The following is an 18,508-nucleotide window of genomic DNA, read 5'->3' on the forward strand; positions in this document are numbered from 1 at the left end:
AAATAATCAACTTCCTATTAATGTAATTTGAACTTTACAACAAAAAGAAATAAAAAACATTTACTCTATATAGTTGAACCCTAAGTTAGTTCACAAATAGTACTTTTATAAAGTATATGACTGATCAATGTACCAATGCCAGATCAGTAATATGAATGAACTAGCATCTGAAGAAAAGAAATTAAAGATTTCCTTTTTTTGTCCCTTCCTTCTTCTCTGCCTACTACTAGAAAAGTAGATCACACTATAGGTTGAAGATGCTGAAGGAACAATACCAGGTCCAATGGAAGACAACCTAAGCTACAGTGGCTAAGAAAGAAATCCAGAGCATCCACGCATCTGAATGAAACCTTTTTGGATGGGACAAAAGAGAGTAACAAAATTGGAGAAGACATTTCTGGGCTTTAATTTTTCAAAGAAGAGATTTCAACTTGGGTCTTGAAGTTCTCTGTGGCAACGAAAGAAGAATAAATTAAGTTGTGAGACTTTAATTTCTCTGTAGGAGCCCAATCCTGGCAAGCAGAGGGGCTTCACATTTTGACACTCTGGCATGACTCACTGAGCTGTGTGCTCACGTAGTGCATAACATATAACTCTTTCTAGTGAACCAGGTTGGACAACAGCTAGCATTCAAGATGGGAAGTTAAATACGGGTAAATTCTGGGCCTGTGTATTATGGCTTTAAGTACATTTAACTAATGTCTCCATTTCAAAGGTTTCTTGGGACAGTATTAGGCAATAGCTGAATTACTGATATTCTCTAGTAGAATTATAGGACAGAAATAAAGATCAAGAAAGTTCCCAAAGGTGGTAGCAGCCCTCCCCGATATTCTGATGATCCCATTCTCTTAGAAGGATAAACACAACTTTGGTTAGTACACACAATGGATCAACAGAATGAACTAAAACTGGATAAAGAAAAGCTCCAGCCTACCCCCATTTAACTTCTCCCTTAATTCCCCCCTAAAAAAAAAAAAAATGAATGCGTAAACTAATCAGGAAAAATCCTAATTGGCAGTAATTGGCCACTTTTACAAGCAGGTGAAGTTATTTTAGATAAAAAGCCCTGCACATGAATGTGGGTTCTTTTCCTTTCTCTTCCACATTTGTGGCCTTATCAGTAAAAAAAAAAACAAACAAACAAAAAACCCACAATTTTCATTCTCTCCCCTCTTTTCACATAGGCATTCATATTACTTTGCCAGGTAGGGGTTTGACTTGGAAATTTAAAAGAAGAGGCTTCACTTGAGCTAAAGCTCTGTGCTCCAATCCACTTAACACAGTGCTCTGTATAGGAGGTTACAAGGAAGAGCCATGTTAACAATAAAGCGTTACTTTGTTTCCCTTTGGCCAATATCTTTGCATATACATACAGGCTCTGGAATATTATGGGAGGGGAAGAGGGGTAATGGTTTGGGCAGGATTTGGACATGGCTAGGTGCCTTGCTGTAATACCATCAAAGTCTTAATTCAACCCCCAAAACCAGCCTTCTAGGTGCTTATGAACTAACCGGGGAGCAAGAAAAAATTCAAAAACCCACACACAAAATAAGGATTAAAGGAATGTTTTAGGAATTCAGAGAAAGAAAAATACATTTCTGATGAGTTTGCATGGTCAGAGCATGAAGGAGATAAGACTGAAGCACAGAGAGGTGAGATTTCAAAGGTGGAGAAGGGAGCATTTCAGGAAGGATTGGAGGTGGAGAGGTGGGCAGGGGAGGAGCCTCAGGAAGAGAAAAAGTTAAGAGGCAAAAACTTCAAGGTAAGATATAGAAGTAAACAATTTTGGGATGAGTAGGGAGTTTACATTGGAGTATAGAAGATGGAATCAAAAAAAGTCTGTTGAGATCATAATGCCACTAAGCTATCTGCACTTCATCTAATAAATATCACTTGATCAAAAGTCATCAAATGATAGTTACATTAACTGAGAAGAGTCAAGAGGATGGGATCTAGGGAACTAGTTGGTTAGATGTATGTTACTGTCAAGGTCCTAATTTAATATTGGGTGATAGATTTGTTAATATTATTCGAAATAATTTTAAACAATTTTTAAAAAGTCATCAGATGATTTTAAGCTACATTCCTATATGAGCAAATACTCATTTCTGGTTTTAAGTCAAAGATTCAGAAAAGAATTTTAATTAAAATTACAGTTACACCTATATTTAACCAATATTCAACGATTATCTGAGAATTAAGGCACTACCTCCAAATTTCTTGACTGCTTTCTCCACTGCATTACTGATTTGCTGTTCATCTCTCACATCAACAACACATGGCAAGGCTTTTCCTCCAGCTGCTTCGACTACAAAGGATAAACAAAAAAAGTATTAAAGCATTCAAATATCAAACCTTTCATTCTGATTTAAGAGTCAAAAGAAATAGGTACCTTTTTTTCAGAAAATCAGTATAAATAACAATGTCTTGTAACTACTACTGACTCCACCCTACAGTAAAATAGATTGACTAACCCATATCCAGCTTCAGACTAACTAGGCCAACTCTATTAAAAAACAAAAATAAAGGAAGGTAATTAAACATAAAATTCTATTAAAAAGCAAAAAAAAAGGAGGTAATTAAAAATACCCTTATTATGGAAATACTCAAAAAAATATACAAAAGTATAAAGAGTAGTATAATGAACTACTATAAAATCACCTATCTTCAACAATTGTTAATGTTTTGCCAGTTGTTTTATCTACTCCCATTATTATTTTGTTCTTTGCTGGTGTATTTAAAACAAATCCCAGGCATCATTTCACTCATAAATATTTCCTCTGTATTCCCTTAACATAACCACAGTGCTATTGACATAACTAACAAAACTAGCAGTATCAACTGAAGTTGAATTTTGAAGCCCTTCCTCCTGGTACTGTGACTAGCTCAATGCCTTGAATACAAGCACTCGATAATCATTTGTGAATTGACACTATTAAATAGTGACTTGTGAATGGTGCAGAGAATAAATGACACAGAGAGCTTTTCCAAAGTGTTCACCTCATCCACTTTAGATTCTCTCCCTACCACATCTACGCCCCCATTCTCCACTCAAATCCAAAGACCATTGCCCTCATTGGACATAATTTTTAATGGGAGTCTCTCCTATCACTCAGAAGTGCTGGGGGGAGAAAACTGGTTCCAAAGCACTGCTCTAATGTGATAAAATACTTCTTTAGCCAGATGAAATTATTTTTAAGGGAGCTTTCAAATAGCCATCATTAAACTCTCCAGAAAATTCTCTATGTAATGAAACCAGAGAAAGGAACTTCCATGAAATGGCATTGTCACACTTACTTTCTTCAGCAGCCGTATAAATAGTGCCTGGAAGTTTAGGGTGTGTGTGGGTGGTCTTTGCAGCAATGACAATATTTGCTCCATCCTTTGCTGCTTTCAATGCAATAGCTTTGCCAATGCCACGAGTTGCACCTGTGATAAAAATTGTACATCCTGCTAGCTTCCTACGACAGAACAAACGTGACCTTATTAGAAACCTCCATGTTTTATTTACTTACCAGTATCAGGGACTTATGCATATTTCATAATATATGTTTCCTCCCCTGTGAAACTTTTTCTAAACCCTCCTCCCTCCCCATCTGATAGCTAATAACTCAACTGTACTCTCCATGAACAATGTTATAAATTATTTATTACAACTGCCGTTGGCCAGTCTTACTGTGATCTGTCAAAATCTACTCAAATAATAAGCCCATCTTAAAGAGAAATAAGGAATTAATAAGCTACATAAACATGCATTCTTTTTCTTAAGAAATATCATATCTTATTTGGGAGTGGTGGGATTATAAATACATTTTATCATTCTTTCCAGGATTTTTCAAATTTTCTACAATGACTGCATACCACTTAAAATAAATTATTTAAAAGCAAATAATTGTTTAAAGGACACTCATCATTGGCTGTGATGACTGCACAACTCTGATTATACTAAAAGCCACTGAATTGTACAGTGTAAAAGGGTGAAGTGTGTGATGTGTGGTGTGTGAATCACTACACCTCAATAAAACTGTTAAATAAACAAACCTAGAAGGCTGCCTACGAGATTGGGGTATTGATCAAAAGATTCTCTGATAGAAATGCAAATTAAAACTAATTAAAAATTAAAAAAAGGTGAGGTATCACCTCACACCAGTAAGGATAGCTGCCATCCAAAAGACAAACAACAACAAATGTTGGCGAGGCTGTGGAGAAAGGGGAACCCTCCTACACTGCTGGTGGAAATGTAAATTAGTTCAACCATTGTGGAAAGCAGTATGGAGGTTCATCAAAATGCTCAAAACAGACCTACCATTTGACCCAGGAATTACACTCCTAGGAATTTACCCTAAGAACGCAGCAATCAAGTTTGAGAAAGACAGATGCACCCCTATGTTTATTGTAGCACTATTTACAATAGCCAAGAATTGGAAGCAACCTAAATGTCCATCGGTAGATGAATGGATAAAGAAGATGTGGTACATATACACAATGGAATACTACTCAGCCATAAGAAGCGGAAAAATCCTACCATTTGCAGCAACATGGATGGAGCTGGAGAGTATTATGCTCAGTGAAATAAGCCAAGCGGTGAAAGAGAAATACCAAATGATTTCACTCATCTGAGGAGTATAAGAACAAAGGAAAAACTGAAGGAACAAAACAGCAGCGGAATTACAGAACCCAAAAATGGACTAACAGGTACCAACGGGAAAGGAACTGGGGAGGATGGGTGGGCAGGGAGGGATAAGGGGGGGGAGAAGAAAGGGGGTATTAAGATTAGCATGCATTGGGGGGGGAGAAAGGGGAGGGAGGGCTGTACAACACAGAGAGGACAAGTAGTGATTCTACAACATTTTGCTATGCTGATGGACAGTAACTGTAATGTGGTTTTTAGGGGGGACCTGATATAGGGGAGAGCATAGTAAACATAGTATTCTTCATGTAAGTATAGATTAAAGATTAAAAAAAAAAAGAAAGAAAGAAAGAAAAGGGGGATTACTCCTTGATAGGATAAAACTATTGGTAAATCAAAGATTAACACATGCTTTAAATTATCCTTAATGTTGATCACTTAAAGGGTGTCAGATGATCAGCTATGGAGGTACTCTTTTCTGATAATATGCCTTTCTCTTAATAAAAAAATAAAAAATTAAAATTAAAATTAAAAAAAAGCAGCTCCTGTGTGCTGACCTCCAAGGAGTTCCACACAGTGGTATAGAGGGCATGTCAAAGTGTGGGCAAAGGGTCTGTTTGTTTCTATGCAGAAGATCAAGGCCTCGCTTGGCTACCCAGAAAATGAACTAAGATACGATATGAGGAGGAGCTTCCGGCATCAGCACTCTCTGGAGGACTCGTGCCGGGGGATGATCATCAAAAAGCCTCCACAGGGATCCGGGTGATGTTGCGGTTGTGGCTGCGTCCACCCCACCGTTTCCTGGACTTGCCATAGGAATGAGGAGGGAGATGTCTAGGCTGGCATGTGCATACAGTGAGACAACGAATTTGACCGGATCTGTACTGTTGGAACTCAATCAGGAGTTGGGAGGGGTGCAAGTTGTAGCACTCCAAAATCTTACGACTATAGACTATCGATGGTTAAAAGAACATATGGGATGTGAACAGATCCCAGAAATGGGTTGCTTTAATTTGTCTGATTTCTCTGACTGTTCAAGTACAGTTGGACAATATCCATCATATCATAGACAAATTTTCACAAATGCCTAGGGTGCCTAAATGGTTTTCTTGGCTTCACTGGAGATGGCTGGTAATTATAGGTTTGCTTTGTTTATGTCACCGTATTCCTATTATGTTAATATGTGTGCGCAAGTTAGTTAGTAGTTTAAAACCTATACATGCTTAAGGTACTCTACAAGAAGATATGTCAAAGAAATAATCAATCCTCCCATGTTTTCTTCCATATGCTACCTCTATAGCTTTTCTTCTTCCTTCCTAATTACAACTCTTAAATAGAATTCGTGCCTCATATCGAAGTTACCGAGTATCATAATTCCTCCAGGTGGTAAAGATACCTCGAGACAAGTGCTGGGCATAGAAGCCACAGGGCATAAATCTGCAAAGAAGTAAAAAGCTAACCTTTTCAAACACTATGGCTTCTCTCTCACTTACCAACTTTACATTTCCCTGTATGGCCCCGTAAGATGACTGGTTAGCCAGAGACGGGTAAGATTCCTCAAGGGAGGAACAACCTAAGACAGGCACAGTCGCAGGGGGGCCATCAGGTGAGAAATCGGGGAACAACAGTGGTGAAGCTTAGAACCTCACCCCCTCCCCCCCATTTTGAGAGAAAGCTTCTGCATCTGTAGATGTTTTATTGCCCTTGTCTAGCTCGGATTAGCACATAGTCTACAGGCACACACCTGATCATCTACAATTGCTCTCTTACAACACTAAACTATATTTTCTACCTTTATCTTGCATCTACCTACCACTTCAGCATTTTATTAAAAATAAAAATAATAATAATAATAAAGGGAGAAATGTGGGATCCACATATAAATCAAGTATAAAAATCAAATGAATATTCATATTTGACCTGATTGTTTATAGTTCATAATGCGTGATCAAAACCAAAAGTTTCTGTGATGACTGCCCTTGTACTGTTCACCATGTAAGAACTTATTCACTATGTAAGAATTTGTTCACCATGTAAGAACTTGTTCGTTATGCTTCAGAAGATTGGAGACTGACGAGAATTAGGCTTGAGATAGATTAATGATTGTGCATTGAGCATTGACCCCCTATACAGAATTTTATTGATCAATAAATATGAGAAATGCCCTCTCAAAAAAAAAAGATTCTCTGATCCAGATGTACTGAGGAAAGTTCTCAGTGCCCATTAATTCTTTCTATCCATCCACTTTAAGCTTTCTACTTACTCAGCTGTTAGGTGAGAAGCAAACATCTAAAATAAAGCCAGTTAACAAGGAGGGAAACCCACTTTCTTGTTTTCTTTCTAAAGGCAAAAAAAAAACCTTGTCTAAGGACGATGAAGAGACTACAGCAAAAGTAACAATGACAAAGAGAAAAGGGAACAATAACCAGAGACAGGGGTAACAGAGAAGCAGGCTTGTTAACAAAAGAATATACGAACGTTGCCCAGCTCTGGAGGATTACACTCCAGAAGAGATGGGAAGTCCAAGTGGGAGACTTTAAAATAAGGAATTAGTAAGAAAAGAGTAGGGAACAAAGAAGAACTATTTTAGTGAAATATACCAATGTAAAAAAAGTATATAAACCCATGTGTATGAAAAACAAAATAAGGTGAACACCAAGAACTAGAAGATTACCAACACCCCAGAAGCCATCTGTCTAGTCACTAACTGTTCTTCTCCTCCTTCCTTCACCCCACAAAGAAACAACTGCATTAATTACTACTACCCAGTACCTTATTTTACTATTCCTAATACATACATAACCATGTCTAAGCCAGTGACTGTATCTGACCCTCCCCGTTTGTGTATAGTCCTAGAGCTAAAAATGTCTTTTACAGATGAACATCGATATCATCAATTTGATGATAGGTAATACTAATTTTGAACCCCAACTAAGCAAAACATTATCTCCCTGTTGTGGATTGAATTGTATGTACCGAAAGGATATATTCAAGTCCTAACCTCCAGTACCTCAGAATGTGACCTCCTTTGGAAACAGGATTGTTCCAGATGTAATTCATTAAAATGAGGTCCTGTGGGAGTAGGATGGGCTGGTGTCTAGGGAGAATACCACACAGTGACAGGGGCAGAGTGAGGACACTGCAAATGAAGACCACCAAGGCCAGCTGGCTATCACCGGGAGCTAGGCGGGGGCAAGGAGGAATTCTACCCAGAATATCAGAGGGAGCAGGACCCTTATGACACCTCATTTCATACTTCTAGCCTCCCAAACTGTGGGAATAAATGTTTGCAGCCCATCTGTGGTACTGTTACAGTAGCCCTATGAGTACATTCACTCACTTTCCCCAAAAAATATTTTCATTTTTTATTGATTTTTGTTATAAAAAACATTGTACTCATTTTGAATTTCACCAATAAAAAAAATATTGTGGAAATTGGCTTTCTCTCATTATACCCTCAAATGTTATATATACATCTTATGCCAACGTCTCTCTAATTTTACCTCTTGCCTATAAAGCCTAAAATATTTTCTATCTGGCCTTTTACAGAAAGCTTGCCTGACTATGGTCTAAAAAATACACTGATTTTTGCCTGATTTTGAACTTGATGCAATAGATTCATACAGTATGTTATTCTATAATTCGCTTTTTCACAAAACACTGTGTGGATATTTATCCATGTTGGTACAAACAGCAACACTTAATATACATTCCACATAAGAACATACTATGAATTATTTATTCATTGCACTCTTTTAGGACTTTTGGGAGTTTCCAGTTTTTTTATTATGATGATGAACAATGTTACTAAAAATATTCTCACTGGTGGGAATGTAAGCTAGTTCAACCATTGTGTAAAGTAATATGAGGTTCCTCAAAAATCTAAAAATAGAAATGCCATTTGACCCAGGAATCCTACTCCTTGGAATTTACCCAAAGAATACAACTTCTCAGATTCAAAAAGACATATACACCCCTATGTTTATCGCAGCACTTTTTACAATAGCCAAGATATGGAAGCAACCTAAGTGTCCATCAGTAGATGAATGGATAAAGAAGATGTGGTACATATACACAATGGAGTACTATTCAGCCATAAAAAACAAATCCTACCATTTGCAACAACATGGATGGAGCTGGAGGATGTTATGCTCAGTGAAATAAGCCAGGCAGAGAAAGACAAATGCCAAATGATTTTCCTCATTTGTGGAGTATAACAATGAAACAAAACTGAAGGAACAAAATGGCAGCAGAGACTCCAAGAATTAACTAGTGGTTACCAAAGGGGAGGGGTGTGGGGGGAGGGGTGTGGGAGGGCAGGTGGGGAGGGAGGGAGAAGGGGATTGAGGGGTATTATGTTTAGTACACATGGTGTGGGAGGGATCACGGGGAGAACAGTGGAGCATGTGGGGGGATTACGGGGAGAACAGTGTAGCACAGAGAAGGCACATAGTGAATCTGTGACATCTTGCTGCACTGATGGACAGTGACTGCATTGGGGTATGGGTGGGGACTTGATAAGATTGGTAAATGAAGCAACCACATTGTTTTTTCATGTGAAACTTTCATAAGAGTATATATCAATAATACGTTAATTAAAAATTTTTAAAAATTATTGTACACTTCTCCCAGTCACATGTGCAAGAGTTTCTCTAGGGCATAAACCTACTGGTAAAACTTCTGGATTACAGGACGTTGTTGATTAAACATGGCCACAAATAGTTTGGCATTCCTTCCATCAAGGGGAGGAATATATTTTCCCCTTCCCCTTCAGTCTGGACTAGCCTTACAACTTTAACAATAATATGACGGAAGTGATACTCTGGTATTTCCAAGCCCACACTATAAAACGGCAGGCAGCTTCCACTTTCTCTTGGAAGCTAGATGCCATGCTCAAAGCGGGGGAGATTACCAAAGGATGAGAAGCTATGTGAGAGAGACCATGGAGGTGAGGACATTTAGGAATTTCAGCCACAGCCAAGGACCCAACTAAATGCAGCCATGAGAGACCTCAACTTACAGTATGTAGAGCTGAACTCAGTCAACCCAAAGAACTGTGCATAATAATAAATTGCTGTTTTAAACCATTAGGTTTTGGAGCAGTTTGTTACATAGCAGTAGACACCTGAAACACTGAAGCTCAACTTTCCTAAATAATGCCAAACCTCTTTATAAAGTGCCTAATATTCCTCCCAGCAGCAATGTATGAGTGTGAGAATTCCCATAGCCCTACACCACCCCAACACTTCATGTCAGACATTTAAAATTTTTCCCAATCTGGCAGATATGAAAGGTATCTCATATGTTTTCAATTTGCATTTCCCGAATTACTAATAAGGTTGAATATACATTCATACGTTGTCACTTATCTTCCCTCTGTGTAATTCCTACTGTTTTGCTCGTCATTCTACATGGTTAGCTTTTTTCCATGGTTAGCTTTTTTTTTCTTCTCATCTGTGGCTAGCCTTTTCACTATCTTTATATTATCTTCTAATGAGCAGACTCTATGTTCAAGTAGCAGAATTCATGAATCTTTTCCTTCATAGCCCAATGCTTTGACGTTAAGAAATCCCTCTCTATGCACAACTGTATTAAGTTGTCTTTCAAAAGTTTAATTTATGTTTTAGTCTTTAATCTACCTAGAATTAATTTTTATGTATGAATGAGGTAGGAATTCAATCACATTTTTCCCCATAGGGATACCCAAATACCCCAGCCTGAAAAGCCCATCTTTCCTAAAGATCTTTAATGCTAGTTTTGTTATAGACTGACTCTCTACATAAACATATAAATCTGTTTCTAAGCTCTCTGTTCTGTTCCATTGGTCTACATGGGTGGAACTACCTTAATTATAACTTTATCAGTCTTGGCAACTGATAAGATAAATACTTCCAGTTTGTTGTTCTTCAAGAGTTTCTTGGCTATACTTGGGCCTTTTCTTTTCCACATATATTTTACAATCAGCTTACCTAATTGCACAAGCAAAATCAGTTGGGATTTTGATAGAAATTGTATTAAATCTTTAATTCAATTTGGGAAGAAATTGACATCTTAATGCAACGAGTGCTCCAACCCATGAACATGGTATTGCTATTGATTTCACATGATGGAAGCACAGAATGTTCATCTGTACTCACTGGTAATGTTAATTATGGATCTCCAATCTTGGTGTTACCAGATTTCTCCACTGTGTAACTACTAGTCTTCCCCTTGCAATAATAAATGCAAAGACACTTAAAGACCATTTTTATATTTTTATTATGGAATTTTTTTAAATAATAAAAATAGAGGAAATAGTAAACTCCCATTTAACAATTCAATAATTAGCAAAATTTTCAGTGATTATCAGAAAGCACATCTCAGACATATAATTTTCACCTATAAATGCTTCAGGACACATCTAACTTTTTACATAACAATATCATTATTACAACTAAGAAAATTAACACTAATTCCTCAATGTCATCTACCTCCTAGCCATACTCAGTTTTATAACTATCTTTATTACAGTTGCTTTAATCAAGCCAGGATCCTGTAAGGACCTCACATTGCACTTATTTGTTATATCTTATAAACCTTTCAACCTGTGAACACCTCCCCTTCCATTTTCTTTATATCATTTATTTGTTTAAGAATATAGATAATTTGTCCTATAGTATAGCCCATATTCTGGATTTTTAACTTTATTTTTATTGCTATTGTACTGTATTTCTTGCAGACTTTACTTGTGTGTAGAAATATAACTTTCCTCAGTGACTTTTGTATCCTGAAAATTTGTCAAACTCTTATTAAATCTAATAATTTAGTTACACATTATTTGGTTTTCTATGTAGATAATTACATCATCTGCAAATAATAACAGTGTTGTTTCATTTTAATCCAAATACTTTTTTCTTTCTTTCTCATGCCTTATTTATTAAAGGAAGGAGAAGTGTTCCCAAATGGAAGGTCTGAGGTGCAGGAAAAAATAAAAACAAAAGATACTGGTAAATTAAATACACAAATCTAAAAGTGTATTATAAGAATAATTAGTAATAACAAACAATAAATATTTGTGCGTTAAAGACAATGCAATATGTTACAATTGTTACAAATGTTAAAAATAGAGTGATTACAGTTTAACTTTTCTAGATCCTTATATTGTTTGGAGGAATAATAAAATTTTATTTACTTTAGGAATTGGTGAGTTATATACACATTAAAATTTTTAGGTTAAACACAATTATTAGAAATCCCAGAACCTCACAGTTTTGGTTACAAGAATGGGATGGTGACAAGAGACAGGCCTTTCTAGAAATAAAAAGAATTAAGAGACCTGGGAGCAAAGGTTAGGAGTTATGAAAAAGACTAGTTAACAGGTTCTCTCCCATGGCAAAGGGAAGAGTAAGGATCCTCATCTGTTCTCTTCAGAAAGCAGACCAAAAAAAGGTAGGCATATGTATAAGATACAATTGCATCTGAATTACTACACTAATACTACCACCAACAATAAATTTACTAACTAAAGTATAAGACTTCTTTATACTTCTTTTTAGTCTTTAGAATCCCTCTAAAGTGTAGTCAAATTACCGTTAAAAATTTTTTTTCTGTATGTTTATGAGACAAGTTTGATATATAGTAAAGTTCCTTTGTTTTATGTTAGCATAGCATTTTAGTTTATCTTTCCCCTCCCCTCATCTTTGGTGAAAGATGTTGTAAAACATGTACATGGGTTAAAAGTCAAAAATTTATAAGTATATTCAAAGAAGTCTAATCCCTTACCTATAGGTAATCAGCTTCATTAACTTGACTTATCCTTCCTACATTTTTTTCAAAACTATGCAAATACACACACACACACACACACACACATAAAATACATCTTATATGTATCTGTTTTCCTTCATTTTTATACAAAAGGCAGTATACATACAGAATTAAAGTGATTTTTTAAAATATACGTATTGAGATGAAAATGTCCCAGCAATTGCTTTAAAAACCCTTTCCCTTTTGCTTCTGGTCTAATTGGATTGATGCCCACTACATAAATAAAAGGGCATTTTCCTCCTCACTCAGAGCCTCAGGCATTAGCAGAAATAAAGGCAGATACAGGCAGCTTCTCTAAACCTGAAGCCCAGGTCTGTACTACTAAGGAACCCCTCCAGCTCTAAAGCATTAACCAGAGCGTAAGAGGTGAGAGAAAGGAATATGCCAAATTCCTGAGTACTACTGGTAATGGCTAAAACTGGCTAATGTAGAGTTAATCTACTTAACACCACTCTGGTGCCTCAATATCAGAGTAAATGTATTAAAATTTGTGTTAGCCATTTTAAAAAAGAAAAACAATCACTTAACTGTATGTGTGCTAGTCTAAAAATAAAACATGGTTTGGAAAAATAAACATCCAAGAATAACCAGGAAAATTCTGAAAAAAAGAATCCAAATGAGGCAGAAACCAGCTTTTCCAGATATTTTAACATTTTATTAAACTAGAGCAATTAAAATAGCTTGGTACTGATGCATGAATAAAGATGACTAAAATTATAAAACAGAAAATCCAGACACAGACCCCTATACATACAAAAATTCAGTATATGATAGAGGTGGAATGTTAAATAGGAAAAGATAAATAATCAATGGTACTGGGACAACTGTACAGCAAAACCATCTGAACCAAACTCAAGTGAGCTTCCTAACTCACTTCCTGTGTGAAAATAGTATGCAAAATAGTATTTTATCTCAGGTGAATGAAAAATGTGAGTGCAAAAAAAATAAGGACATATGAAAAGAAGAAAAAAAGCAAGGCCATAACAATACTAGAATAGTTACTAATTTTAAAAAAATCTTGGTTTAGATGGCCTTATTGTTTTGTCACAAAAACACAAAAGCCTTAAAAGGCTGTTAACTCTGACTCAATAAAAACACACATTTTGCATGCTAAATAGTATAATCAAAGTCAAGATGCAATAAAAACAAAAATATTTGTAACTTGTATGACATACAGAACAAATTTTTCAAAAAAGAGTTGCCAGATTAATCAAAAACCTAATTGTGTAAACCAAAGAAAAAGATACACAGATGGCTTTAGACCAGGATTTCTCAATATTTGCATTACTGACATTTTGGACAAAAGAATTCTTTTTGGGAAGGGGCTATCCTGTGTATTTCAGAATGTTTACCAGCAATCCTGGACTCCAAAGATGCCAGGAGCGCCCCACCTCAATTACGACAATTAAAAATGTTCCCAGATATTGTCAAATGTCCTATGAGGATCAAAACCGCTTTAAGGACGACTGCTTTAGTTCTCAGCTTAAAACACCCATACTTTACAGAAATAAAGAATGGCGGTTGCCAGGGGCTGGGGAAACGGGGAATTGTTTAATGGGTATAGAAAATGTTTTGCAAGTTGAAAAAGTTCTGTAGATTGCACATCAACGTTAAAATATTTAACACTACTGCACTGTACAGTAAAATAGTTAAGAGTAAATTTTGTCACGTGTATTTGACGAAAATTTGTAAAAAAATTTTAAGTGGGGAAAAAAACCCTCCCCAAAGATACCCATACTTTGAGATTACTTTGTTAGTAATTTGAAAACCACTTTTAAAACGCTCCATTATTTAATTATTACAGAATTAAGGGTTCGGAACAAGGAGAGACTCATGCCGAAAGTTCCAGTGACCTTTCACCTAGAACTGCGCGTCCTCAGTAGGACACCCAGCTACTGCTAAATCCAAGCGGAGGCCACCCTGGGAGCGGCGGGGTAACCCGCTCTGGACTCTTTACCCTGTGGAAGAGATGTTCATATGGCTGCCAGCCTGAAGTACACAACTTTAGGCTACTTTTCGGGCGTTACGGCAGATTCTGAAAAGAGCGTCCAGCGCGGACCAGCGCTCCAGAGCGCGCCGCAGAGTGTCAAGACCCTCCCACCGCCGGGGCCGAGGACCCGGGCCAGCCACTCCAGCCTCACCGAGCCACGCGCTCCGCCCGGCCGAGTCTCTCCCCGCGGCGCCCCCATCCTCTTACCCGGTGTTGGGTAACATGGCATTCGAAGATCACAGTCGATGACGGCACCTACTACAAGGAGCGTAGGGCGAGGAGCTGACCACTTCACCGCTTTCAGCCGCGTCCCTCGAGGTCCCGCCCAGACGCCTGCGGGTAAGGGGCGCTTGGAGTCGCGGAAGGTCGCTGAGTGCGCCTGCGCACGCAGGGACCCACACTGGCGCACGGCGCTAGTTTCCGCCTCCCCCGCCTTGGCCCCTGAAAAAAAAACAAAAAAACCCGCTCTCTGCGCAAGCGCTGTGAGAGACAACTCTGCCCCGCCACTCTCGCGTTGACTCTAGTGACAATCAGTCGCGCATTATTGTCTAGCGTACTGGGCGCGTCAGCCACTGTGTACGCCTTTCCCCAGACAGTGCAGGGTTCCTCGTCGCCGTTCCTTTATCAGTGGATGGCCGTTTGAATGGGGTACCAGCGACCTTGAGGGGTAGGGTGCGGCTTCTGCCTTGGGAATGCTTTGGCGCTAGGTCTTCTCTGCCTCCACGCCTGAACCTGGGCCCCTGGCCAGCTCCACGCGCTCCCTCGAAGGCTCCCAATTAGGACCACTTTTCCTCGGCAATTGGGCACTGGATGCAAAAAAGCCGGCCAGCGTCGTGTTTCGACTCCCTCAGAATGTGGATTAAAGCCGTTCCGACTTGCGCGAATGTAAATAGTCGTGTGGGAAGCTTTTGGATCAGAACTGTTTGCATTACTGGCGCGGAAGAATTCATAATTAACTCTGGTCATTCGATTCTTAGCAAGTACTCGGTGAGGGAACTCAGTGCTGGTTCCAAGGTGAATTCTGGGATAGAGCATGCCTTGAACGTAGCTTAGCTACCTTAGTGAACTAAAGACGCGTATTTTTAAAGGACGCATTTAGAAAGTGTATTTTGAAGGGGTAGAACAGGAGGACAGGTGGTTATATGAGTACTAGTTGAAGAACCTAGCCTGGAGACGGATTGTGTACTCCCATTTTTTGCAGGCCTTAACTAGTTCCATTTACTCGCACTTGCCCCTCTCAGGCATTTGAATTTGCGGTCCATGATATGCCCTGTAGCTTCCAAAGAGATTTATTCAAAAAATATTAGCACCTATTAGGGATACAGCAGTTCAAAAAAGACAAGGTCTGCCTATGTAGGAGGAATGAGGTGTAGCCAATATGCTCTTTAGATTTGTAAATATTTAGGTGTTTTAGAGAATGTTGATAGGAACTGCTACATGAACAACACTCGAAAATGAAAAGACAACTTACTGAATGGGAGAAGTATTTGTAAGTCATGTATCTGATAAATTCTAGTATACAGAATTTATAAAGGACTGTTACAACTCAGCAACAGAAAGAATGAACAACCCAATTAAGAAATGAGCAAAGGATCTGAAATACATTTCTGCGAAGAAGATATGCAAATGAACAGCAAGCCTATGGAAAGGTCCCAACAGCATTAGTTACTAGGGAAATGCAAATCAAAACTACAATGAGATTCAACTTTACACCCATTAGGATGGCTTTAATAGAAAATAATGGAAAATAAGTGTTGGCCAAGATGTAGAAAAATTGGAACCCTCATACATTGCTAGTGGAAATGTAAGATGGCACAGCCACATTGGAAAACAGCTTTGTATTTCCTCAAAAAGTTAAACATAGTTACCAGTTACTGGATGTCGGCATGCAAAAGAGCAATTCCAGTCAGGTATACACCCAAGAGAAATGAAAACATGTTTAGAATAACCACCAGATGGCACTGTTATGTACGAATTCAAAATTACATAATAGCAAAATGTTAATATCATGATATACTACTCTGGCTTGGATTAAGGTTAAAAATAGCATGAGGTTCTTGATAGGACTGCCACAAAGGGAGTCGAGGTAAAAATTTTAAAGAAACTATATCACTAAAAAGGATGTGATAGTCTAATAAATGGTCAAACTTGCTTTGTGACTTCTAAAGCCTATTAATTAGCCAATATTAAAAAGTATTTTCATCAAATAGATTGAAAGTGCCAACTTAAATTGAAATACTAAAAGACCTGACATTGAAAACAACTTTAACCTTAAATTACTAAATAAGCACTCTTCTAACCCTGACCTTGCATAAGAATATACTTTTTAAAGTGTGTAGCAGTAATGTTTTTAAGCAGTAATATTCAAGTTTGTTAACTAAAACCCACATGAAGAACTAAATTCTTCATCCAGACCAAGTTCACAGTTTTCTGTTCTACTTGAATCTATTATATCTTATCCTGTTTTAAAAAAGTGTATCATAACTATTTTAATGATTCAATGCATCATAACCTATTATTTGGAAAACATTGCTTTGTTGTAATGTGCCAATGTGATTTTTCAACTTGCCTTTTAAGATATTCTAGGCTTCTTCAGTCAAATATAAAATTGCTAAGTAATGGTCATATGTTTGGCAGATGCTTTCGGTGCCTTTGGAAGAATCAGGGAACTTGGGAAGCTTTCCATTTCCTCAAGACAGCCTGTCTGGTTCAGCAGGTTAAATGGGGAAATTCTTGGGTTTTAAGGATATAGTGGTTGCTTCTGATAATGTGCCAAGCATTCCCCATAGGACCCCTAGCTATGGGTTTTGTTGCTCAGTGAATTATTGCCGGTCATTGCTTACTTAATGACAGTTGCATATTAACCTCATTGCTGTATTTTAATGTCTATATCGTTCTGACAATATATGATTCCAGCAATGTAGAGAAAGTGAAAATTTCCCTCTAATACCACCCTTTGGAGATATCATTGTGCACTAGTAGTATTTCCCTAGAATACATTCCTAAAAGTGAGGCTGTTTGCTCAATGGATATGCACATTTAATACCCTTTAGCAAGGTTGTGCTAATAATTCATACCAGGACTTCTCAACCTTGCCACTATTAACCTTTTAGATCAAATAATCCTTTATTGTAGGAGTCTGTCACATGTACTGCAGTATGTTTAGCATTCCTGGCCTATGCCCACTACATGCTGTAGCCCCCCTCCCATGTCTGTGTTTATTCTTAGAATAAAACTTGACCATTTTTAAATGTATGGCTCAGTAGCATTCACTATATTCACACTGTACAATTAACACCACCATCCATCTCCAGCCCTTCCAGTTTTGACAACCAAAAATATCTCCAGAAATTGCTAAATGTCCCTTGGAGGGCACAGTTGCCCTGTTTACACCAATACAGGCTTGAATGAGAAATCAAAAGTGCCAATGTCATTTAAAAAAGAAAAATAAAGGCTAAGGATCCATAATAGATTAAAGAAGACTAAAAGGACATTACAACTAAATGAAATGTGTGATTCTGGACTGGATCCTGTATAGAAAACAAAATTTTTGCTATAAACACCATTAGCACAATTGACAAATTGGAATAAATACTACAGATTAAAGAAGTGTCAATGATAAATTTTCTGAATTTCATAACTATACTGTGGTTATGTAAGAGAACTGTGTTTTTACTATAAAATATTAAGGGATAAAAGGAAATGAATATGCACCTACTCTCAAATATGCAATATATAGGTGTGTATATTGGAGAGAGAGGGTGCTAAAATAAAATGTGGGGAAATATTTTTAAATTGTTGATTTGAAGTGGCGATACATGAGAACTTTTGTTATTACAACTTTTCTGTAAGATTAAGATTAATTCAAACTGAAAAGCTTTGTTATACGTAAATGAGAATGCTTATAGCTCAGACTGTTCATTGCCTACCTATGCTTTTCAACTCCCAGTTCTTGCTAATATTGTTTATCCTTGCGTCAGAAAAAGTAACTGTAACAGCTCAGGATAAAACCCTGGTTAGCTAAATCAGTGGCTCTCAAACTTTAGTGTATCCCAGAATCACCTGAGAAGCTTATAAAAACA

At 37.5% G+C, this 18,508-nt stretch overlaps 2 protein-coding genes across 5 annotated transcripts in view; one reads left to right on the forward strand and one right to left on the reverse strand.

Moving 5' to 3' along the window:
- LOC108389895 (uncharacterized) overlaps positions 1-2,203 on the forward strand; it is a 56,277-nt gene extending 54,074 nt beyond the window's left edge. For 2 of the 3 annotated variants that reach the window (XM_073226121.1, XM_073226107.1), the window contains one exon: positions 231-2,203. The gene's annotated coding sequence lies outside the window, so the exon portion shown is untranslated. The remainder of the gene's footprint in view (positions 1-230) is intronic. The other variant, XM_073226114.1, reaches the window with a different exon arrangement.
- Positions 1-14,824, reverse strand: part of HSDL2 (hydroxysteroid dehydrogenase like 2) — a 55,537-nt gene extending 40,713 nt beyond the window's left edge. The window contains exons 1-3 of one of the 2 annotated variants that reach the window (XM_073226100.1): positions 14,634-14,824; positions 3,298-3,429; positions 2,210-2,308 (exon numbers count right to left, since the gene is read on the reverse strand). In XM_073226100.1, the coding sequence (XP_073082201.1) occupies positions 2,210-2,308; positions 3,298-3,429; positions 14,634-14,655 (253 nt within the window). In that variant the 5' untranslated portion in view covers positions 14,656-14,824. Of the gene's footprint in view, positions 1-2,209; positions 2,309-3,297; positions 3,462-14,633 lie in introns of both variants that reach the window. The other variant, XM_073226093.1, reaches the window with a different exon arrangement.
- Between the last annotated feature and the right edge of the window lie 3,684 nt (positions 14,825-18,508).

This window comes from Manis javanica, chromosome 2 (genome assembly GCF_040802235.1).
Source record: "Manis javanica isolate MJ-LG chromosome 2, MJ_LKY, whole genome shotgun sequence".
Taxonomy (NCBI): Eukaryota; Metazoa; Chordata; class Mammalia; order Pholidota; family Manidae; genus Manis; species Manis javanica.